At 42.4% G+C, this 25,843-nt stretch overlaps 1 protein-coding gene across 4 annotated transcripts in view; it reads left to right on the top strand.

Moving 5' to 3' along the window:
- LOC311130047 (kalirin-like) overlaps positions 1-22,183 on the top strand; it is a gene marked incomplete at both ends in the record, with an annotated part of 358,304 nt that extends 336,121 nt beyond the window's left edge. For 2 of the 4 annotated variants that reach the window (XM_084162671.1, XM_084162669.1), the window contains 15 exons: positions 2,194-2,379; positions 2,621-2,792; positions 3,180-3,421; positions 3,788-4,041; positions 5,706-5,841; positions 9,595-9,654; positions 12,872-12,899; positions 13,167-13,329; positions 18,724-18,845; positions 18,964-19,095; positions 19,328-19,492; positions 20,235-20,313; positions 20,490-20,690; positions 21,242-21,380; positions 21,638-22,183. In XM_084162671.1, coding sequence (XP_084018797.1) covers positions 2,194-2,379; positions 2,621-2,792; positions 3,180-3,421; positions 3,788-4,041; positions 5,706-5,841; positions 9,595-9,654; positions 12,872-12,899; positions 13,167-13,329; positions 18,724-18,845; positions 18,964-19,095; positions 19,328-19,492; positions 20,235-20,313; positions 20,490-20,690; positions 21,242-21,380; positions 21,638-22,183 — 2,625 coding nt within the window. Of the gene's footprint in view, positions 1-2,193; positions 2,380-2,620; positions 2,793-3,179; positions 3,422-3,784; positions 4,042-5,705; positions 5,842-9,594; positions 9,655-12,871; positions 12,900-13,166; positions 13,330-18,723; positions 18,846-18,963; positions 19,096-19,327; positions 19,493-20,234; positions 20,314-20,489; positions 20,691-21,241; positions 21,381-21,637 lie in introns of all 4 variants that reach the window. The other 2 variants (XM_084162670.1, XM_084162668.1) reach the window with 2 other exon arrangements.
- Between the last annotated feature and the right edge of the window lie 3,660 nt (positions 22,184-25,843).

The following is a 25,843-nucleotide window of genomic DNA, read 5'->3' as shown; positions in this document are numbered from 1 at the left end:
CTGTAATTTTCATCATAGGTACACGTCAACTATGACAGACAAAATGAGAATTTCTTTTCCAGAAAATCACATTGTAGGATTTGTAATGAATTTATTTGCAAATTATGGTGGAAAATAAGTATTTAGTCAATAACAAAAGTTTCTCAATACTTTGTTATATACCCTTTGTTGGCAATGACACAGGTCAAACGTTTTCTGTAAGTCTTCACAAGGTTTTCACACACTGTTGCTGGTATTTTGGCCCATTCCTCCATGCAGATCTCCTCTAGAGCAGTGATGTTTTGGGGCTGTCGCTGGGCAACACAGACTTTCAACTCCCTCCAAAGATTTTCTATGGGGTTGAGATCTGGAGACTGGCTAGGCCACTCCAGGACCTTGAAATGCTTCTTACGAAGCCACTCCTTCGTTGCCCGGGCGGTGTGTTTGGGATCATTGTCGTGCTGAAAGACCCAGCCACGTTTCATCTTCAATGCCCTTGCTGATGGAAGGAGGTTTTCACTCAAAATCTCACGATACATGGCCCCATTCATTCTTTCCTTTACACGGATCAGTTGTCCTGGTCCCTTTGCAGAAAAACAGCCCCAAAGCATGATGTTTCCACCCCCATGCTTCACAGTAGGTATGGTGTTCTTTGGATGCAACTCAGCATTCTTTGTCCTCCAAACACGACGAGTTGAGTTTTTACCAAAAAGTTCTATTTTGGTTTCATCTGACCATATGACATTCTCCCAATCCTCTTCTGGATCATCCAAATGCACTCTAGCAAACTTCAGACGGGCCTGGACATGTACTGGCTTAAGCAGGGGGACACGTCTGGCACTGCAGGATTTGAGTCCCTGGCGGCGTAGTGTGTTACTGATGGTAGGCTTTGTTACTTTGGTCCCAGCTCTCTGCAGGTCATTCACTAGGTCCCCCCGTGTGGTTCTGGGATTTATGCTCACCGTTCTTGTGATCATTTTGACCCCATGGGGTGAGATCTTGCGTGGAGCCCCAGATCGAGGGAGATTATCACTGGTCTTGTATGTCTTCCATTTCCTAATAATTGCTCCCACAGTTGATTTCTTCAAACCAAGCTGCTTACCTATTGCAGACTCAGTCTTCCCAGCCTGGTGCAGGTCTACAATTTTGTTTCTGGTGTCCTTTGACAGCTCTTTGGTCTTGGCCATAGTGGAGTTTGGAGTGTGACTGTTTGAGGTTGTGGACAGGTGTCTTTTATACTGATAACAAGTTCAAACAGGTGCCATTAATACAGGTAACGAGTGGAGGACAGAGGAGCCTCTTAAAGAAGAAGTTACAGGTCTGTGAGAGCCAGAAATCTTGCTTGTTTGTAGGTGACCAAATACTTATTTTCCACCATAATTTGCAAATAAATTCATTAAAAATCCTACAATGTGATTTTCTGGAAAAAAAAATCTCAATTTGTCTGTCATAGTTGACGTGTACCTATGATGAAAATTACAAGCCTCTCTCATATTTTTAAGTGGGAGAACTTGCACAATTGGTGGCTGACTAAATACTTTTTTTCCCCACTGTATTTATTTAGCCAGGATATTCCACTCAGTAACAATTGCCTCTGTTATGTCATACGTGTACAGGAAGTTAGTGCCAAGATCAGCTGTGATTTTAGGATTGTTTCAATCCATGCTCAGCTTGTGAAAAATTAGAAAAATTTACTCATGAAGCTGTATTAGCTATATTATTAACTCAAACAGGTCATGGCTTAGAGAGTCTTAATGTTTGTTCCTCCATAGCCGTAGTAAAAGTCACTTTGACGACACTCAGACTAAATGAAATCTCTGACCTCTAAGATAAGCAAAGATTTGCCTTGCCTGATGTAACAGTGGGGAGATTAAAGCACTTTTTGACAATGGCCTGGGCTACGTCCCAGATGGCACCCTATTCCCTATATAGTGCACTACTTTTGACCAGAGCCCTATGGGTGCCATTTGATGGGTGCAATTTGAGATGCAACCCTGGTTTCAGACCAAGCATATGTGTCTGCTGTTAGCTTTATGACCTGGTGAGGAGAGAAGGGCTGATGGACTGTGTAATACCCCTGTGTTGACAGACAGACTGGGGGATGGCTGACTCTGCTTTATTCTCCAGCGTTGATAGACGTTGAGACGTAACTGATCCAGTGTGTGTTTGCGTGTGTCTGTCCGTGTTTGTGTGTGTTCCTGTTCCGTCCCCCAGGGTAAGCTCACCAGCCAGGGTAAGCTGCTGCAGCAGGAGACGTTCTTCGTGACAGAGCAGGACACAGGCGTGCTGTCGCGCAGCAAGGAGCGCAGGGTCTTCCTGTTTGAGCAGATTGTCATCTTCAGCGAGCTCCTCCGCAAGGGCTCGTCCACGCCGGGCTACCAGTTCAAGAAGAGCATCAAGGTGAATTACGTCAACCACGACCACAATCAATAACATCAGGGCCCACATTTACAAACCGTCTCAGAGTGCTGATCTAGGAACAGGTCCACCCTCTTATTCATTATGATTAAAAGGCCAAACTGGTCCTAGATCAGTACCTTCTCCTAATAGAGCTGTCCCGGAAACAATTTCCTATTTCCTACTTTTGCGTTGATAATGATTTGTGCATTGATGGGTTAGCATGCTTGTTTCATTGTAACAGGTGAGCTACCTGGGCTTGGAGGAGCACGTGGACAACGACCCTTGTAAGTTTGTGCTGTCGTGTCGAGGCTCGGCCGAGCGCTTCACCCTGCAGGCAGCCAACCTGGACATCAAGCAGGTGTGGGTCCAACATGTCAGCCAGGTCCTGGATGCCCAGAGCAACTTCCTGTCTGGTGAGAGAACGTCCTGCTTGACAAACACGTCTACTGTCATTAGCTAGCTCTAAGGTTGCAAGATTCCAGTAATTTTCCCAAGATTCCCAGAAGAATTTCAAGAAATCCTAGTAGGAGGATTCCAGATTTTATGCTCATTCGCTCCTGATTCAGGTAATCTTCCAACCAAGATTTCTGGAAAACCTGGAAAATTTAGAAAATGTACTGGAATTGTGCAACCCTAGCTAGATCAAAACCTGTTTAATCATAACTACAGCCTCAACACAGAGTAATACTATGCTATGTTCACCTCTATCATGGTCCTCATCTGTCTAACACAGAATACACAGATATTATGTGGCTTATCTGTCATTGACTAGTGTGTGTAACAATGAACCATCTCCACAGCCCTGCAGTCTCCTATTGAGTACCAGAAGGAGAAGGGTAGTTCTCACTCCCTCACCAGAAACCCGTCCGGCAGCCGGCCTCCTAGTTCCAACAGTAGGCCCCTCTCCACCTCCTCTGTGGGGGCAGAGAAGCCCCCCCTGGTGGGACCGGGAAGGACCCCCACCCCTCTCGAGCTATCTACTTCCAACGGTAGCGCCTGCTTCGACCCCACGAAACACAGTGAAAGCTACGACTCCACCAGCGTGAGTCCAGTCCAGTCTGGTTTAATCTAGTCCAGATCACTCCAGTCTAGTCTAGTCCAGTTCTGTCCAAAGCCAATTGCCAGGACACACCCAGGTCGTAGTGTTACATTAGTTCTGATGGCTGGCCTAGTTTTACCGCATTTCAACAGGAGACGTTGTGTTCGAACTTGCTGACAAGAAGAACTGAAGTCAGAGTTAAGGAATTGAGTCAATGTACTGTACTGTATGTGATGACTCAGACCCTTTTGAAAGGATCGTTATTTGAATGTGCATACAGGTTTGAATCAGTGTTGTGATTTCCACTGTCATAATATAATTATCTTCCTTCCTGTACCTCCACACCCCTCCCCATCCCCTCCCCAGCAGCATGACAGTGTTGGATGTAACGGCATGTCCTCCACCATGATGGTGACCCAGGACTACAGTGCACTGAAGGAGAATGAGATCTGTGTGATCCAGGGTGAGATGGTGCAGATCATGGCCACCAACCAGCAGAACATGTACCTAGTTTACCGGCCCGCCAACAGCCAGTCTCCTGCAGCCGAGGGCTGGATCCCAGGCCACATCCTGGGCCCCCTCACTAAAACGCTCAAAGACAGTGCTGCTGACGCAAGCATCAAGTAAGTGTCCCGTAAGCCCTGCCCCCACACCCACGGAGCTGCTCTGATTGGATGAGGTGAAAGTTGAGTCTGCTCCAATCCCTACCCCCAACCCCCTTTATGGGAACTAACTCGGAAATGTTGGACTACACAGGGGTCATGTTTTCTCCCTATTTTCTGTTAATATATGTAAAGACTTATTAAATAATTCTCTGAAAAGTGTTAGGACTGTAGAGAAGACGCACAGAGAAAATCTTACATCAATGTGGAACTGACTGGTCTGGACTTTTATTTCTGTTTCTAACACCGTTTTTTTCTTTGCACGTTTTGAAAAAAAAAGAAAGGCTTGATGATGGACTGAGGCCTATTTCTCCAAGTGGAGAAAGTTTATGTTATTGTCTATGGCAATTTGTACAGGTTGTGTTTTTAGTTTATTTTTAAAACATTTCTGGGTTTTGTTTGTTTTTGTTTTGTTTTATTATTATCAGATATGTTGGCAGTTTACTGTAAACGTTAATTTGGTTTATTTACTGATTCGCTCTCCAGTACATTCCTGTATAAAATATTTTGCACTATTTAAGAGAATCCATTATTAATGAAGTCAGGTTGTGCAATATAATGATAGTCACAATGTTCATCATTGTACTTGTAGTGTAACTAATCATTTAAAATGCATTTTAAATATGTAAAATACAATTTTGACATAAGCATGAGTTTGCAAGGCAACATATAAGTTGAACTTGTTTGCATTAGAAGAACATCAGTGACATTGTTAATATTGGTAAATACTACAACTCTGCAGTCAAACTGCACTTTTCTCTGCTGACCATTGCTCTTACAGCATTAGACCTAGATTCCATTCTTATCTCACATTGAGGTTAAAATGAATAGTAAAATCAGTTAAACCAGTTATTTTATAATGTTGAATTCAATTTGTAAAGATCTTTATCAAGTTTAATTGTGGCTTGCCATCCATTTCCTCCCAATGATGGACCATTTCTAAATCGTGGTCTTTATTAAAGTGATCATCATTCTCATGGACATGTCCTGGTGGTGTATAAATACATTCACAAAACACAAACACCACTTCTGGGATCTACATACAGGAGTGAAGAGGTTAGGAGTTTTTCAACAGCACTTTATGCACTTTCTATATGATTTGTTTATTTTTACCCGTTTTGTTGACGTAGTCTGGTTATTATAGTAGACAACTTATTTTAATTTTCTACTAACCACACCGGTCCTCGACAAAAGTTGGTTGTGTACAAAGCAGCATCATTGAAAATCTCATGACAAATTAGAGCCATTGAATGGTTGGTCAGACCTCATATGTTCAACCAACTTTGCTGCTTTAACACAAATTGTCTGTCCACTATGGTGTAAGAGAATCAAGGTATGGTAGCGTATGGAGAAGTCACATTTTACATAGCTTCTCCATCTTGTGTGTTTAAATTTCTAATACACAGTGATACAAACATGAACATTTGCTTTTCTATTTGGAAAATTCTGTTCCAAAGGAGGTACATTTGTCTCTCTTTCTTTCGCTTTCTCTTGATCTCAATCTCACTCTTTGATTTTCTTTCCTTTCAATAAAGTTGGCTAGCCCCACTCAATCCCCCCTGCACCTCCTCTCCCCTCACTGTGAATAAGCCTGGATTTGACTGGTACATTTCTTGGCACAACAGGAAATCTCTTTCATGGAATACCCTGCGCTCAAGAAAGCGGGCAGAAAAGGATATCAGTGGCAAGGGTGGTGATGCAAAGGTTGAGAATGGACTCCGTAAGCCCAAGGAGATTCTCAGCACCAAGGTCACTGTCGAAGTGAGTAAGCGGGCTAATGGCGGAGATGGAGTTCTGTGACCCTGGCTGCCAATCCCTCACCTGTGTGTTGTGATGTTAATAATCTCCAACACTAAAACATAATAATCTAACTGCACTGTCTGCTCTTACTTTGGTTTGACTCCCCCTTATGCATGACGCTAATGAGTCAAGTGACTTCTTGTCTGTGAATTGTGGTATTTTTGGTTTTGATTAAGCTAACTTTTGTTTTTGTTCAAATTAACAATTTTTGTTGACATTAATAACACTGTGAAACCACTATTTTGATAGCTTGATGGGTTCCAGGACATATGTTATCTCCTGAAGGAAAGTCCTCATTCCAGAGTATGGGTTTAGCATTACGGTATTATAAGCTGTTCACTTAGCTGTTCAATTAAAACACACTTAAACTGGAACTCACTATACAGTGCATTCGGAAAGTATTCAGACCCCTTCCCTTTTTCAACATTTTGTTACGTTATTCTAAAATGGATTACATTTTAAAAAATCCTCATCAATCTACACACAATACCCCATAATGACAAAGCGAAAACTGTTTTTTAGATATCTTTGCTAATTTATAAAAAAAAAAAAACACAAATACCTTATTTACATAAGTATTCAGACCCTTTGCTATGAGACTCAAAATTGAGCTCAGGTGCATCCTGTTTCCATTGATCATCCTTGAGATGTTTCTACAACTTGATTGGAGTCCACCTGTGGTAAATTTAATTGATTGGACATGATTTGGAAAGGCACACACCTGTCTATATAAGGTCCCACAGTTGACAGTGCATGTCAGAGCAAAAACCAAGCCATGAGTTCGAAGGAATTGTCCGTAGAGCTCCGAGACAGGATTGTGTTGAGGCACAGATCTGGGGAAGGGTTCCAGGACATTTCTGCAGCATTGAAGGTCCCCAAGAATACAGTGGTCTCCATCATTCTTAAATGGAAGAAGTTTGGAACCACCAAGACTCTTCCTAGAGCTGGCCGCCCGTCAAGCTGAGCAATCGGGGGAGAAGGGCCTTGGTCAGGGAGGTGACCAAGAACCTGATGGTCACTCTGACAGACCTCCAGAGTTCCTCTGTAGAGATGGGAGAACCTTCCAGAAGGACAACCATCTCTGCAGCACTCCACCAATCAGGCCTTTATGGTAGAGTGGCCAGACAGAAGCCACTCCTCAGTAAAAGGCACATGACAGCCCGCTTGGAGTTTGCCAAAAGGCACCTAAAAGACTCTCAGACCATGAGAAACAAAATTCTCTGGTCTGATGAAACCAAGATTGAACTCTTTGGCCTGAATGCCAAGACTCACGTCTGGAGGAAACCTGGCACCATCCCTAAGGTGAGGCATGGTGGTGGCAGCATCGTGCTGTGGGGATGTTTTTCAGCAGCAGGGACTGGGAGACTAGACAGGATTGAGGGAAAGATGAACGGAGCAAAGTACAGCGAGATCCTTGATGAAAACCTGCTACAGAGCGCTCTGGACCTCAGACTGGGGTGAAGGTTCACCTTCCAACAGGACAACGACCCTAAGCACACAGCCAAGACAATGCATTAGTGGCTTCGGGACAAGTCTCTGAATGTCCTTGAGTGGCCCAGCCAGAGGCCGGACTTAAACCCGATCTAACATCTCCGGGGAGACCTGAAAAGAGCTGTCCAGTGACGCTCCCCATCCAACCTGACAGAGATTGAGAGGATCTGCAGAGTAGAATGGGAGAAACTACCCAAATACAGGTGTGCCAAGCTTGTAGTGTCATACCCAAGAAGACTCGAGGCTGTAATCGCTGCCAAAGGTGCTTCAACAAAGTACTGAGTAAGGGGTCTGAATACTTATATAAATGTGATTTTTTTTCTATACATGTACCAAAATTTATACAACCCTGTATTTGCTTTGTCATTATGGGGTATTGTGTGTAGATTGACGAGGTTTAAAATATATATATATATACATTGTTAGGTTACAGCCTTATTCTAATATATATATATATATATATATATATATATATATATATATATATATATATATATTAGAATAAGGCTGTAACCTAACAATGTGGAAAAAGTCAAGGGGTCTGAATACTTTCCGAATGCACTGTACATTATCTTCCTGTATCAATATACAGTAGCAGTGCATTTCAAAGTAACCCCATATAAATTCCAAATGATGCTATGCTAAGTCTGACTATCCATCTATAATTTCAAGCATGTTAGAGTACATTGTTTTAATTTGACAATTATGACCATTCAAAAAAATCACACTAAGTTTGCTTGCAAGTTTGTCCTCACCATGGTTTGTTTTACTATTTATGCCACTACCCTTACACTCCCAACATCAAATATTAACAGGAAAAGAGACCTGCACATAGAATGAAATGTCTGCTTTAGTGTGTCATTAATTATCTTGTGTTAGATTGCATTGCTTCAGATGTCAGCTCTATAATTTCTATGATTTAATATAGCTTAATTGCTTAATTTTCCAGCTCAATATATATCCTCCAAACACCGGCTTCTCGGGCATTATAACTTTTATACAACAGGTTACCAACATATTCAAATAATGATTGACATAATTTCATTAGAAGTGTTATTTTGAGGAATTTATTCATACTATTTCAGTCCTGACACAAATCTAGGGTTGCTACCCAAGCCGGCTGGTTGTTCGTTTTATCAGTTCGGTTGCTAGAGACGCGACCCAGTCGTTCAGGCTTTTTGTTCTGTATGTATGGTTCGTTCGTTCTAAATGTTCCATTGCCATACTGGCTGGCAACTGTCTTATTCCATGCTTGCTAGCTAGCCAACTACGGCTAATTTATAGTCACGTCAAAAAGTGCAGCCAGAATAACAGCAAGGCAGCTGCATTTGCATTTGTTTAAGGTGTTTTCTAGTGACATTTATTTGGATACACCCATAACAATGAGCAAATGCGGCGCGATTTCGCCTGGCATAGAAAATGTGCTCACTCGTCAGGACACTGTTGTTCAGAGGAGCTAGCCAACAACACAGCTAACACAATCACTTCAAACTGAAGCTGGAAAGACTGCAAACTAGCTGCACTTAATTTTATTTTACTTTTTTTCAGTTTACTTTTCTTTGTATATATCCATAAAAATGATGCCAGCTGATTCATGATTTCGACTGGCTGAGAAACTCTGCCTGCCTGCCTGTCTCGTCCCGACTCCCGACACATTCATTACTATGGGACAGCTGGAAATCGAATTTGAATATTGAAACAATGTTGCAAATGTCGGAGAGACAGACAGCAAGGTTTATACAAATCTCCGCTGTTTAAAACTAAATGTTAGTCTAAAAGAAATGTGAGATCATGTCTAGATGCTTTTTATAGTGGAGAGCAAGTTTATAAATTGCTGGGCTGATGAGACAGTGGATTGCGCAGTCAGATGGAACAGAGTAAATAGGCATTTTAACGTCATATAGTTAGTCCGTGGTAATTTGTGGAATAGACACCGGCTGGAATGCGCTTTTAACCAATCAGCATTCAGGATTAGACCCACCCGTTGTATAATAGCCTACAAAGAATCCTGGGCCCATATTCAGAATGCTCCTCAGAGTGGAAGTGCTGAGCTAGTATCAGTTTTGACTTTTCGATCATAATTAATAAGATTGTGTGGACAGATCCTACATCAGCACTCATACTCTGAGACACTTAGTACGGGCCCTGACCATGCCTCTAGCTTGGGGACCCCCAGGCCTTTGTAACATCTCTAATTTTGCTTTCTCTCATCCCACACCGCAGGAGTCAAACAGCTCAGAGGAGTCAGATTGCGATGATGAACTCCCCAAAACTAGCATGGAGGTAGTAGTACACACTGATTTGTCATCATGCATGCTGCCCAGTTGAGTTTCTGTAGCGAACCCAGTGAGCACAAGAAGTTTAAATACATTTTTTCTACCAAAAATACGTGTTTTTTTGTACATCTTTTCAACGTATTTTGCTCGTAGGGAAGTCTGCATATTAGCAAGAGGAAACTACACAGAGCATTTTAGGGGTTTCCACTGTGGTCAGGAGCATTCTCCCAAAACATCAGGTTCCACATATTGTTCCACTAGCTACAGAGGTTTCATCCATAGAAATATAATCACTAGAACAGACATTCCCATTCAAGTCAAAGCTTATGCAATGGGTGGACCAGCGGCCATTTTGAAAATGTACCCATAGAAGTATGGTTTTATCCTGAGCAGGAACCAAAAGGAACCAATTTTTGTTCCTGCTCCTTTTCTGATAGCATTTTCTGGATCCAGCCTCAATGAGGCCATGGGTGGAGTTTGTAAATGCATTAGCCACGTTTAAATGCACTGATTGGTGCACAATATTAATACATCAGATAAGCACCCGGGGCGTAATCATTAGTCAAACGTATTGCAACCGAAACCGTTTACTCCAAATGGAAGATGTTTTGAAATGAAAACAATAATTTCTATTGAACAAAGTCAGGTAGGTCCCTCAAGGTTTTGTTCCTAGTGACTCTGTTTCGTTCCTACTGAATACACCCCTGAAACAGATGAGCAAAAGACAAAACATTTCAAATGCATATTTTTGGTTGAAAAGACGTTGAAAATAAACTCAGCAAAAAAAGAAACGTCCCTTTTTCAGGACCCTGTCCTTCAAAGATAATTAGTAAAAATCCAAATAACTTCACAGATCGTCATTGTAAAGGGTTTAAACACTGTTTCCCATGCTTGTTCAACGAACCATAAACAATTGATGAACAAGCACCTGTGGAACAGTCGTTAAGACACTAACAGCTTACAGACGGTAGGCAATTAAGGTCACAGTTATGAAAACTTAGGACACTAAAGAGGCCTTTCTACTGACTCTGAAAAACACCAAAAGAAAGATGCCCAGGGTCCCTGCTCATCTGCGTGATCGTGCCTTAGGCATGCTGCAAGGAGGCATGAGGACTGCAGATGTGGCCAGGGCAATAAATTGCAATGTCCGTACTGTGAGACGCCTAAGACAGCGCTACAGGGAGACCACGTGTAACAACACCTGCACAGGATCGGTACAGCCGAACATCACACCTGTGGGACAGGTACAGGATGGCAACAACAAATGCCCGAGTTACACCAGGAACGCACAATCCCTCCATCAGTGCTCAGACTGTCCGCAATAGGCTGAGAGAGGCTGGACTGAGGGCTTGTAAGCCTGTTGTAAGGCAGGTCCTCACCAGACATCACCGGCAACAACGTCGCCTATGGGCACAAACCCACCGTCGCTGGACCAGACAGGACTGGCAAAAAGTGCTCTTCACTGACGAGTCGCGGTTTTGTCTCACCAGGGGTGATGGTCGGATTCGCGTTTATCGTCGAAGGAATGAGCGTTACACCGAGGCCTGTACTCTGGAGCGGGATCGATTTGGAGGTGGAGGGTCCGTCATGGTCTGGGGCAGTGTGTCACAGCATCATCGGACTGAGCTTGTTGTCATTGCAGGCAATTTCAACACTGTGCGTTACAGGGAAGACATCCTCCTCCCTCATGTGGTACCCTTCCTGCAGGCTCATCCTGACATGACCCTCCAGCATGACAATGCCACCAGCCATACTGCTCGTTCTGTGCGTGATTTCCTGCAAGACAGGAATGTCAGTGTTCTGCCATGGCCAGCGAAGAGCCCGGATCTCAATCCCATTGAGCATGTCTGGGACCTGTTGGATCGGAGGGTGAGGGCCATTCACCCCAGAAATGTCCGGGAACTTGCTGGTGCCTTGATAGAAGAGTGGGGTAACATCTCACAGCAAGAACTGGCAAATCTGGTGCAGTCCATGAGGAGGAGATGCACTGCAGTACTTAATGCAGCTGGTGGCCACACCAGATACTGACTGTTACTTTTGATTTTGACCCCCCCCCCCCCCCCCCCCCCCCTTTGTTCAGGGACACATTATTCCATTTCTGTTAGTCACATGTCTGTGGAACTTGTTCCATTTATGTCTCAGTTGTTGAATCTTGTTATGTTCATACAAATATTTACACATGATAAGTTTGCTGAAAATAAACGCAGTTGACAGTGAGAGGACATTTCTTTTTTTGCTGAGTTTATGTATTTTCAGCGTCTTGTGCTCACCTGCATCATTGTAACTCCTCTACAGCATATGGACCCCAGGAACAGTAGCTGCTGTATGAGCAAGCAACAACTAACGGGGATCCTAATAAACTAAACAAGCCTGCTCCCCTCCAAAGCTTGCTCGGTCCTGTGTGGCTCAGTTGGTAGACCATGGCGGGTGCAATTCCTTCAGGGGCAACCCATATTAAAATAGATGCACGCACAACCAACAGTAAGTCGCTAAATAGTCTGCTAAATGGCACATATTATTATTGAAAATGCTCTAGTTCCTCCTCAGTTCCAGTTCCTGGTCATTGTATTGGAAAAGCATCCTCCTGTTGCCTTTAACAGACTTGACCTATCAGCAGGTGTGTTGTAAAGATGTCCACCCTTTTTGATTTTCAATACTATATAATTGTTCCTATTACATGTCATTATTTCCCTAAACCAGTCTAAGCGATATTAAAAAGGTGCTCCATGTGCCACTTGTCTGATCTCAAGCATCCACACGTTCTCTTCTTGTGTAGCAGTGTTGTTTCCATGGAGCATTACTGCAACCTAGTGTTCCTACCTTGGAATAGGTTCATGAACGTTAAAAAAGCATCTCACAACCCCCCTGAAGCATGTTACTACTCCTGACCTATCTTCTTTTGGATCCTCTGATGCTTGCATCCCATGCGTTTTTTTTATTGAGAACAATATTTTATTACGCATTTTGTTCAAATGGGTTTGAAGATTTTTAAAGGATGGTATGCCTAAATGTCACAAATAAATGTGTGGTACGATGCCCTAGTACAGTAACCTATATTGCAAATAATGTTTAAATGGTAGTACACAACTGTAACACAGAACTCTCTGAGGTATGTATGTATTCACTTTTCATATTTTTCATTTTGAATAAGCAAAACAGAGCATAATTCAAACAAGAACATTAGTTCATTCATATTGCCTAACAGCCATACCTTTTCTTTGCAGATAATGAACCCCAATTTTATACAAGAAGGTAAGATGAACTATCAGAGCATAAGCACCTGCATTTAAATGCTTAAGAGTGAAATTAATCACTTAATTACTGATATGTCATGGATCCTGAGTCTGGTTGCGTCTCAAATGGCACCCTATTCCCTAATAGTGCACTACTTTTGGCCAGAGCTCTATGGGCCCTGGTCAAAAGTAGTGCACTATATAGTGTGCCATTTAGGACGTAGTGTATATTTGCTGTTAGAATAATGTGGTGTGGTTAGCTGACACTGTGTGTGAATGTATTTAGTGGCTCCAGAATTCCTGATACCACTAGCTGATGTGACGTGTGCATTTGGGGAGACGGTGGTCTTGTGCTGTAAAGTGTGTGGACGTCCCAAACCCAACATCACTCTGAAAGGACCTGATCAGAGCCCGGTTGTCAACAACAGTCGGTTCACTATCAACATTAGGTACATGGACTATAAGGTTTCTAGTTAGAAGTTCTAGATCAGATCTCCAACCCTGTTCCTGGAGAGCAAACCTCCTGTACAGCCTGGTCTCATAGACTAGACGTAACATAGTAAACATAAATCCGGGATATTCAAATTAGTATGATACTGTATGTTACGTTTGGTATGGTTACATGAGACAAGGTTACTTAAGGGAAAAACTAAAAGAGGGTGGTTGGTCGGGGGTATAACGCGAATGTCCAGCAACCCAAAGGTTGCACGTTCAAAAATGGACAACTTTAGCATTTTAGCTAATTAGCAACTTTGTAACTACTTGCTACTTTGCAAATACTTAGCATGTTAGCTAACCCTTCCCCAACCCTAACTTAACCATTTAACCTAACTCCTAACCATAACCCTTTAACCTAACCTTAACCCCTAACCCCTAGACTAGCTAATGTTAGCTACCTAGCTAACATTAGCGTTAGCGGCTTAGCTAATGGTAGCCACTACAAATTGGAATTCGTAACATATCATACGTATTGCAATTTCTTAACATATTGTAGGAAATGGATGATGGACTTCCACAAATGAATATACAGTTCCTTCAGAAAGTATTCACACTCCTTTACTTTTTCCACATTTTGTTGTGCTACAGCCTGAATTTAAAAATTATTAAATTGAGATTATTTGGTCACTGGCCTACACACAATACCCCATAATGTCAAAAGGGGAATTATGTTTTTTGACATTTTTACAAACTAATTAAAAATGAAAAGCTGAAATGTCTTAAATCAATAAGTATTCAATCCCTTTGTTATGGCAAGCCTAAATAAATTCAGGAGTAAAAATGTGCTTAAGTCACATAATAAGTTGTATGGACTCCTTCTGTGTGCAGTAATGGCGTTTAACATGATTTTGGAATGACTACCTCATGTCTGTACAATTATCTGTAAGGTCCCTCAGTTGAGCAGTGAATTTCAAACACAGATTTAACCACAAAGACCAGGGAGGTATTCCAATGCCTCACAAAGAAGGACACCTATTGGTAGATGGTAGACTTTTTCCACGTTTTGTTACAGCCTTATTCTAAAATTGATAAAATAAATAATAAATCATCATCAATCTACACGCAATACCCCATAATGACAAAGCGAAAACAGGTAAAAAAATATTTAAAATAAATAAAAACTTTAAAAAAAAAAAAACATATATATATATATACAGTGGGGAGAACAAGTATTTGATACACTGCCGATTTTGCAGGTTTTCCTACTTACAAAGCATGTAGAGGTCTGTAATTTTTATCATAGGTACACTTCAACTGTGAGAGACGGAATCTAAAACAAAAATCCAGAAAATCACATTGTATGATTTTTAAGTAATTAATTTGCATTTTATTGCATGACATAAGTATTTGATACATCAGAAAAGCAGAACTTAATATTTGGTACAGAAACCTTTGTTTGCAATTACAGAGATCATACATTTCCTGTAGGTCTTGACCAGGTTTGCACACACTGCAGCAGGGATTTTGGCCCACTCCTCCATACAGACCTTCTCCAGATCCTTCAGGTTTCGGGGCTGTCGCTGGGCAATACGGACTTTCAGCTCCATCCAAAGATTTTCTATTGGGTTCAGGTCGGCAGACTGGCTAGGCCACTCCAGGACCTTGAGATGCTTCTTACGGAGCCACTCCTTAGTTGCCCTGGCTGTGTGTTTCGGGTCGTTGTCATGCTGGAAGACCCAGCCACGACCTATCTTCAATGCTCATACTGAGGGAAGGAGGTTGTTGGCCAAGATCTTGCAATACATGGCCCCATCCATCCTCCCCTCAATACGGTGCAGTCGTCCTGTCCCCTTTGCAGAAAAGCATCCCCAAAGAATGATGTTTCCACCTCCATGCTTCACGGTTGGGATGGTGTTCTTGGGGTTGTACTCATCCTTCTTCTTCCTCCAAACACGGCGAGTGGAGTTTAGACCAAAAAGCTCTATTTTTGTCTCATCAGACCACATGAACTTCTCCCATTCCTCCTCTGGATCATCCAGATGGTCATTGGCAAACTTCAGACGGGCCTGGACATGCGCTGGCTTGAGCAGGGGGACCTTGCGTGTGCTGCAGGATTTTAATCCATGACGCCGTAGTGTGTTACTAATGGTTTTCTTTGAGACTGTGGTCCCAGCTCTCTTCAGGTCATTGACCAGGTCCTGCCGTGTAGTTCTGGGCTGATCCCTCACCTTCCTCTTGACCATTGATGCCCCACGAGGTGAGATCTTGCATGGAGCCCCAGACCGAAGGTGATTGACCGTCACCTTGAACATCTTCCATTTTCTAATAATTGCGCCAACAGTTGTTGCCTTCTCACCAAGCTGCTTGCCTATTGTCCTGTAGCCCATCCCAGCCTTGTGCAGGTCTACAATTTTAACCCTGATGTCCTTACACAGCACTCTGGTCTTGGCCATTGTGGAGAGGTTGGAGTCTGTTTGATTGAGTGTGTGGACAGGTGTCTTTTATACAGGTAACGAGTTCAAACAGGTGCAGTTAATACAGGTAATGAGTGGAGAACAGGAGGGCTTCTTAAAGAAAAACTAACAGGTCTGTGAGAGCCGGAATTCTTACTGGTTGGTAGGTGATCAAATACTTATGTCATGCAATAAAATGCTAATTAATTACTAACAAATCATACAATGTGATTTTCTGGATTTTCTGTAAAAATTACAGACCTCTACATGCTTTGTAAGTAGGAAAACCTGCAAAATCGGCAGTGTATCAAATACTTGTTCTCCCCACTGTATATATATATTTACACACATTATTTACATAAGTATTCAGACCCTTTGCTATGAGACTCGAAATTGTGCTCAGGTGCATCCTGTTTCCATTGACCATCCTTGAGATGTTTCTACAAGTTGATTGGAGTCCACCTTTGGTAAATTCAATTGATTGGACATGATTTGGAAAGACACACACCTGTCTATATAAGGTCCCACAGTTGACAGTGCATGTCAGAGCAAAAACCAAGCCATGAGGTCAAAGAAATTGCCCCGTAGAGCTCCGAGACAGGATTGTGTCGAGGCACAGATCTGGGGAAGGGTACCAAAAACATTCTGCAGCATTGAAGGTGGCCTCCATCATTCTTAAATGGAAGAAGTTTGGAACCACCAAGACTCTTCCTAGAGCTGGCCGCCCGGCCAAACTGAGAAATTGGGGGAGAAGGGCCTTGGACAGGGAGGTGACCAAGAACCCGATGGTTACTCTGACAGAGTTCCTCTGTGGAGATGGTAGAACCGCTAAGGACTAGGGAGTATTTCAAGATAATAAAGAAACGGTATGGAGCTAAGCACAGGCAAAATCCTAGAGGAAAATCGGGTTCAGTCTGCTTTCTACCAGGCACTGGGAGATTAATTCACATTTCAGCAGGACAACAACCTTAAAAAAGGCCAAATCTACACTGGAGTTGCTTACCAAGGACAGTGAATGTTCCTGAGTGGCCGACTTACAGTTTTGACTTAAATCTACATGAAAATCTATAGCAAGACCTGAAAATGGTTGTCTAGCAATGATCAACAACCAATATGACAGAGCTTGAATAATTTTGAAAAGAATAATGGGCAAATGTTGCACTATCCATGAGTGGAAAGCTTTTAGAGACTTACCCAGAAAGACTCACAGCTGCAGTCGTTGCCAAAGGTGCTTCTACAAAGTATTGACTCAGGGGTGTGAATACTTATGTAAATTAGATATTTATGTTTTTCATTTTCAATAAATTAGCAAACATTTCTAAAAATATTCTCACTTTGTCATTATGGGGTATTGTGTGTAGATGGTTGAGAGAGAAATCTATTTAATCCATTTTAAATTCAGACAGTAACAGAACAAAATGTGGAATAAGTCAAGGGTTAAATACTTTCTGAAGGCACTGTATACCATGCGAAATATAACATATCGTACTAAATGCAGTGTCTCAGATTTACGTACAGAATCTTACGAAATGCTCTGAGACCAGGTTGTCCTCTAGGTTTTCACTCCAACCCTAATCTATGGCACCGGATTCTAATAATTAGCTGGCTGATAAACTGAGAGGTTAGTTGGAGCGAAACCCTACAGGAGGATAGCTCTCCTTATTTTTTTATTTTTTTATTTTTACAATTCGCGATTGTTTATACCAATCTAAAACTATGCAGAAATCTGCAATTCCTTAGGCTAGAAACAAGCAGTAAAATCCCAGAGGAAGTTGCGACTGATGCACAAGAATGGTTTGTCTCTATGACATTCAGAAGCTGAGCTACGACCATCTAAAGTCGAGGAGTCATAGAAATTGGACTTTGCTTGGAAAGGGATCTTATACAATGTGTGACTGTCACTATCAATTGATCAAATCACTTTCTGTAAAAGAGAATATGTATAATTAAATTGAGGGTTCATATAAATTATCATAATATAACATATTTGGTAGCGGAATAACATTTGGGGAAATCGGGTCTAGACTTTATTTTCCTTATCCATTATTATTATTATTATTATTATTATTATTATTATTATTATTATTATTATTATTATTATCATCATCATTAAATAGCCTATCTAAAAGATGCCATGAGTCTTGTTAAACTATGTAAAATTGCAGGAAAGGAGCTTCAACACAACAACATTTTCATAGGCCCTCCAGCTTGATATTTTTCAAATGTGAAAAAGGGGGCCGTGGGGAAAAAAGGTTCGGAACCTCTGGTCTAGATGATCACAGGAATTTAGCGACATCCAGTGGAGCCTGATGGAGGGAGGATGGCTCATAGTAATAAAATAAGTGGAATGTGTCCAACTTGTGTAAACCATATGTTTCATACTGTTCCATTCATTCCATTCCAGCTAGTACTATGAGCCTGTCCTCCGATTTTTTTGTCCACTGGCCACCAATGTTGGTATCCAATTTCTAATTTAACTTGTGATGAATGAATGGAAGTGCATAGCCAAATGTTGCAGAATGGAGGTTACTAATGTTGCCTCAAAACTTATAAGAGCAGGAAGTGAGATGAAAGAAACATCTCTGGTACCCTACTATGTAGGGAAAAGTTCCACTCTATTGTCTGAGATAATTGCTTAAAGGTAAGGCCTAATCCCATTGTAAATCCATTGAGTAGACTAAACATGTTGTTGGGGGACTAACATGAATTTAGATGGAGCTCAGTAAAAGAAGCAATCAGCTAAAGCATATACCAACGTTCTGTCCCAAATGGCACCCAATTCCCTATATTGTGCACTACTTTTGACCAGGACTCATAGGGCTACGGTCAAAAGTAGTACACTATGTAAGGAATAGAGTGCCATTTGGGATGTAACTCAAATGTAACAAAGGTCAAGCTCTATTTTCAGCAACCAATCAAACCTGGCCTCTTCTTCTCTGTCCTTGTTTCCAGGGATACGGGTGACATTCTGCTGAAGATCTGTAACCTGATGCCCCAGGACACTGGCATCTACACCTGTGTGGCTGTCAACGACCATGGCACTGCCTCCTCCTCCGCCTCTATCAAAGTACAAGGTAAGAGGAAGGGAAGAGAGGGGGGTTATGGATGATGGATGGAGGGAGGAATGAGGTAGGAGGTGAGGTTCTCTATGGCCATGGAGACTACTGATGTTGGGCTGATGTCTGTTTTCAGGTATACCAACAGCACCTGCGAGGCCCGTGGCCCAGGAGGCCAGTAGCAATGCAGTGATCGTCCACTGGCTCCCCCCTGCCAGCTCAGCTAGCTGTGCCGTGTCCAGCTACACAGTAGAGTACAGGCAGGAAGGTACAGTAGGCCCATCTCTTCTGGCTCTGGGGTGAAGTTGCTCCTAGGTACAGATCTAGGATCAGTCTCCCCTCCCCAATTCTAACCTTAACCATTAGTAGGGGAAATGCAAAACTGACCCAAGATCACCATCTAGGCCCAACTTCACCTACAATTCACAAGCTACAGACAGTCACCTGAAATCTTTGAACTACGACTTGTTGACCTAACCTCTTCGTTCTCTTCCCTGCAGACTCCCTAGTGTGGCAGCAGTCAGTGGTCTCTACGGTAGATGTGTGTGTTAAGATTGAAGATCTCATTCCTGGGGGGCACTACCAGTTCCGGGTCAATGCCAGTAACCCCTGGGGGGTCAGTCCGCCCAGCGAGCCCTCCAACATGGTGACCCTGCCCAGCGGGAGTGAGTCAAACCCTCCACCTTCACACTACAAGCAGGGAGGGAGTTACGCAAATACCTAGACTATACATACGTCCTAAATGGCACCCTATTCCCTATATAGTGCAATACTTTTGACCAGGGCACAGGTGCCTGCTCCTAGAATGCATACTAAATGGCACCCTATTCCCTATACAGTGCACTGCTTTTGACCAGAGCCCTATGGTGAAATGTAGGGCACCATGAAGGGAATAGGGTGCCATGAATAGGGTGCCCATGAAGGGAATAGGGCGCAGTGGTCTAAGGCACTGCATCGCAGTGCTAACTGTGCCACTAGAGATCCTGGTTCGAATCCAGGCTCTGTCGCAGCCGGCCGCGACCGGGAGACTCATGGGCGGCGCACAATTGGCCCAGCGTCGTCCAGGGTAGGGGAGGGAATGGCCGGCAGGGATGTAGCTCAGTTGATAGAGCATGGCGTTTGCAACGCCAGGGTTGTGGGTTTGATTCCCACGGGGGGGCAGTATAAAAAAATATATATATGTATTCACTAACTGTAAGTCGCTCTGGATAAGAGCGTCTGCTAAATGACTAAAATGTATGTAAATGTAATTTTGGAAGCAGTGTCTCACGATTGGTATTTCAGCCTCATTACGAAAACCAGTCATGGCAGATCGAGAGGTCCTTGAGGAAACGTTACTGTATGAATGTAGCTACAGTGTAAATATTGACTAATAAAATATTCAATTTGTTTTCTCTCTATTCTAAGCTTCCACAAATGATGGAATGGGCATTCAGTGGAAAGACAACTTTGAATCGAGTTTCACAGAAATGTGTGAGATCGGACGGTAAAGTGCACACCTCCACTGTTTTAAAGCAGCCTACCATAATAATTTGTTGTATTTTATTGGGATTTTTCATACAAAAGTTATACAAATTCTCATAACAAAGGCTCATGGCAGCAGTTTGATAGGTACAACAATGACATTTTACAACTACTCTCCTACTCCTCTCCCTTCTCCAGGGGCCGATTCTCTGTAGTGAGAAAGTGTCTGAACAAGGCCAGTAAGAAGGAGGTGGCTGTGAAGTACGTCACTAAGAAGATGCAAAGGAAGGAGCAAGTGGCCCACGAGGCAGACATCTTGAGCCACGTCCAGCATCCTCAGCTGGTGGCTCTGACTGACACCTATGAGTCCCCCACCTCCCTCATGTTGGTCTTCGAGCTGTAAGGAACTTTCTGCTGTGGACTTCAGCTGTTTCTCAATTAATCTTTCCTTGATTTCTTGCATCCTCTCTCCTCGCCTCCTTCTCAAAATGCATTGGAGAAGAAGGTCCGGGTGGAGGGACTTTGGACCTTATCCTCCATTACGATTGAGGAGGCGGCAAGGAGAGAGGAATCGAGAAAATATTAATTGAGAAAGAGGGATGGATTATTGTATAGCCTGGTGGTTCAGTCTGTTTTTGCTTTTAGCCAATTCCTCACTGTGTTGCTAACTGCCAAGCCTAACATGTGAAGCTTATGGCATGACAATCATAGAAGAGTTGAACCCAGTAAAGGACCCAGGCTAGGGATTATAGTTTACACTTGGCTTTGTTAGTGTAAATTAACTTAGTCATTGATTGCATCCTAAATGGCACCCTATTCCCTACATAGTGCACTGATTTTGACCACAGACCTATGTAGTAGTGCATAATACAGGGAATAGGGTGCCATTTGGGACGCACAATAGTGTCATAGTGTGGTCTGAATAAATGTTTGTCTCGTGTTGTTTCCAGGCTGGAGGGTGGGAGGCTGCTGGACTACCTGGTGGCCCATGATGAGCTGATGGAGGAGAAGGTGGCCTTCTTTGTGAAGGACACCTTAGAGGCTTTGCAGCACCTCCACACCTGCAGAGTGGCCCATCTAGACCTAAAGGTGAACACAAAGCACACATCGGTACCAATGCTAAGGACATATGTTATTAAAGTGACATTACACTTTAGATTGACAGATGTTTTCAGACCTCTAAAGTAGTCTGTCAAGATGAAACCACGTCCCACGACACCCCAAATTAATGGAAATCAGTCAACTTTTGTGGTCTAAAAGAATCTGACAAACTTTCAGTGAAATGTCACTTTAACTTGATCTTGGTCAAACCCATTAACAAACCCATTCCTCTCGTGTGTCTTTAGCCTGAGAACCTCCTGGTGGATCTCCACGTGCCTGTTCCTTCTATCAAGCTCATAGATTTAGGAGATGCGGTCCAGGTGTCTGGTCACCGTTATGTCCACCTTCTCCTGGGTAACCCCGAGTTTGCGGCTCCCGAGCTGATCCAGGGCACAGCAGTGTCCCTGAGCACTGACGTGTGGAGCGCCGGGGTTCTGGCCTACGTCATGCTGAGCGGCGTCTCGCCCTTCCTGGACGAGAGCCTGGAGGAGACGTGCGTCAACATCTGCAAGCTGGACTTCTGCTTCCCCGAGGACTACTTCCAGGGAGTGAGCCAGGCAGCCAGGGACTTCATCAGCTCTACCCTGCAGCAGGACCCCCGGAAGAGGCCCAGTGCCACCATCTGTCTTCAACACCCCTGGGTGAGTGCCCACAGTGGAGACTACTCCAAGACCCCACTGGACACGGGCCGCCTGGCCTCCTTCATCGACAGACGGAGACAGCTACACGACGTGCGCCCTGTCACCAACATCAAGGGACTATTGACCAGCAGCATGGGACACACCCTATGATCACCCTGTGAACAGCCAATTAACACCCTATGAACACAACACAAAAAGGTGAAACGAAAACACTCTATAAGTAGTACTACAGGGGTGTATTCACTAGGCACTCCACAGAACCAAACAGAAGTCAACTGAACCAAACGGGGAGGGACCTACCTGAATTTGTCCAATAGAAACTAGTTTTCATTGCTAAACAAAACTGTTTGCAACTGTTTGGACTAATGATTACACCCCAGGGCTCTGCCATTGAAACATGATTTCCCATCAAAACGTAACTCTGGATAGTGGATAATACTGTAACTTGTCAACAAACATGTTGTGTGAATATCATTACTGTGTTCAAGATGCCAGAAGACAAGACATTGGCATTCGATTCATTGAGATGTTTCAGAGCTGTAGTATGAAGCCCTACCACTCTTGTGGTGTCCATGTATTGTAAATGCCAACATCTTAATATATCATCCTTGGAAATGATTAACTAACTATCAGAGAAAGATCTATGAATGGTAGTATAACTGTTGAATGTAATTTATTGTAGAATGTGGTCAACCTTTGAAGAAGTGCTATTGTATGTGAAGAAATATTCAGTGTTGATCCCTTAGAGTGTAGATATAGTATAACGGCTATTTTTCCAATGGTACGGTTTGAGATATGAATTAAAGAATTTAACACGATTGACTTGTCACATCACTTTATACATCATTCTTGTATGTCAGTACACGTCTGTCACCTCAATGATAATTTGGAATGTGTTTTGTTGGTTCACTTAGGTTTATTTAAGAGACCATTCATAGGTCTCAGGTTTAGTTGTAATTGAATGTTCAAAGCTGGAAGGACAGGCTGCACATTTCAATCCAAATAGGGCAGTGCACAAACAAAGTGTTGCATATTTCTGTTCTCAGACCCAAATTGTTTACAACAAATCTGAAGTCATCACATTAGATGAGTGAGTATCTCATCGCTTAGGTAGTTGAGGTTAGTCAGACTTGCACTTTCGTGATGAGGTAGCCCTGCCTGCGACTTCAAAATCTGTGTCACCCTCGGCCCAAGAGGAATTTTGGTCTAATGGTTAAACGGCCAGTGCAGTCAAAAACTTGACTTTCCTGTGTTCTATATTTCCATGCTATGAGGTTTGAATAATACTGTGAAATTGTGAAAATGATGATGATGCCCTTTTAGTGTAAGAGCTGTTTGAAAAGACCGCCTGAAATGTCAGCCTGTTTTGGTGGGAAGGAGTTTTGGCCTACCTGGTGAGAATATCTTTAATAGACCAATAAGAAAGAGAGTTCCAAACCGCTCTGCCAATAACAGCTAGTTTATAGTTTTCCCCTCTCCACTCAGACCACTCCCAGACAGTCCTAGCAAAGTTATTTTTTCAGAAATTGTTCTTTGCTAAGAAGCTATTTTTTGTATCTTTTTGACCATTTTAATTGAAACAATCACGGTAAGGCGCTTAATCTTTACTCAGAAATGATTTGATATTGAGATAAAAACGGCTGCATTGGGCCTTTAAGATGTTGGTTTCCCGAGCTCGGAGACTGGGGTTCAGATCCCACCTGTGACACTTAGTACTGGTCACCCATTTACTCAATATGATTGTTTACTTGTGCAATTATCACTCAGGGTCTAGAACACTGATTGAGCACTTAAAGTAGTATTGTCCCAATAGTGTAGGATTTGAAAACCCAGGCCTTAATTACTTAATCTTTGGACGTAATGTTTGTTATTTAAATATGAGAACTGGTATAACTTGATTTATTTTAAATCATTATTTATTTATTCAAATTATGAAAGGATGTTTGTTTCTAAGATCTTGTAACAGCGGCTGCAGAGACCCATCATTCACACGTGCTGTGTACTTCAACGTTCTCTAAGGATGCTTCCCAAATGGCACCCTATTCCCTACATAGTGCACTACCTTTGACCAGGGCCCATAGCACTGGTCAAACAGTGCACTATATAGGAATAGGGTGCCATTTGAGAAGCACATTAAGCATCCCTATGGGTAGGATGTACAGTATGTAGACTCTCACAAAAATCAATCTTCGTCATCAAGAATTTATGTGTTATGCTGATCAGATTTGTTCTCATACCTACAGGCAAGGCAATGGAATGGCAACTCATAAACAACCATAAAACCATAACCATGTGTACATATCTAATCAAATACAAAGCTGGTAGTATGCTCCATGGTACAATGCTTCAAACCTACTACTGAGCAAATTGGTGTATCAGTTCTGCTTCACTTTAGCAAGATGTGATACTATTGCTACCTAAAACGAAGTGGTAAAATGCTTAAAATTACAGTGCCTTCTGAAAGTATTCATACCCCTTAACTTTTTCCACATTCTGTTGTGTTTCAGCCTGAATTTAAAATTAATTAAATTGAGATTTTTTTGTCACTGGCCTATACACAATACCCCATAATGCCAAAGTGGAATTATGTTACAAATTAAATAAAAATGAAAAGCTGAAATGTCTTGAGTCAATAAGTATTCAACCCTTTTGTTATGGCAAGCCTAAATACGTTAACAACTCACATAAGTTGCATGGACTCACTCTGTGCAATAAGTGCTTAACATGAATTTGGAATGACTACATCTCTGTACCCCACACATACAATTATCTGTAAGGTCCCTCAGTTGAGCAGTGAATTTCAAACACAGATTCAACCACAAAGACCAGGGAGGTTTTCCAATGCCTCACAAAGAAGGGCACCTATTGGTAGATGGGTACAAATAAAAAAAGCAGACATTCAATATCCCTTTGAGCATGGTGAAGTTATTAATTACACTTTGGATTGTGTATCAACACACCCAGTCACTACAAAGATACAGACGTCCTTCCTAACTCCGTTGCAGAGAGGAAGGAAACCACTCAGGGATTTCACCATGAGGCCAATGGTGACTTTAAAACAGTTCAAATTTAATGGCTGTGATAGGAGAAAAGTGAGGATATGGATCAACAACATGATAGTTACTCCACAATACTAACCTAATTGACAGAGTGAAGAGAAGGAAACTTGTACAGAATACAAATATTCCAAAACATGCATCCTGTTTGCAACAAGGCACTATAGTAATACTGCAAAAAAATGTGGCAAAGCAATTAAGTTTTAGTCCTGAATACAAAGTGTTATGTTTGGGGCAAATCCAATAAAACACATTACTGAGTACCACTCTCCATATTTTCAAGCGTAGTGGTGGCTGTATCATATTATGGGTATGCTCGTAATCCTTAAGGACTGGGGAGTTTTTCAGGATAAAAAATACATGGAATGGAGCTAAGCACAGGCAAAATCCTAGAGGGAAATCTGGTTCAGTCTGCTTTCCAACAGACGCTGGTAGATTAATTCACCTTTCAGCAGGACAATAACATAAAACACAAGGCCAAATCTACACTGGAGTTGCTTATGAAGGAGACACTGAATGTTACTTAGTGACAGTGTTGACTTAAATCTACTTGAAAATCAATGGCAAGACCTGAAAATGGTTGTCTAGCAATGATCATTCAACCAATTTGACAGAGCTTGAAGAATTTTGAAAATCACTGAACAAAAACATAAACGCAACATGTAAAGTGTTGGTCCATGTCACGCCCTGGCTCTAGGGACTCTTTTAAGTTGAGCCAGGGTGTGTAGAGTTTATGTTTTGTGCTCGTTGTGTC

Source organism: Coregonus lavaretus (genome assembly GCF_964263955.1).
Source record: "Coregonus lavaretus genome assembly, chromosome: 5".
NCBI classification, from domain to species: domain Eukaryota; kingdom Metazoa; phylum Chordata; class Actinopteri; order Salmoniformes; family Salmonidae; genus Coregonus; species Coregonus lavaretus.
This window is presented reverse-complemented; position numbering and strand designations above follow the sequence as displayed.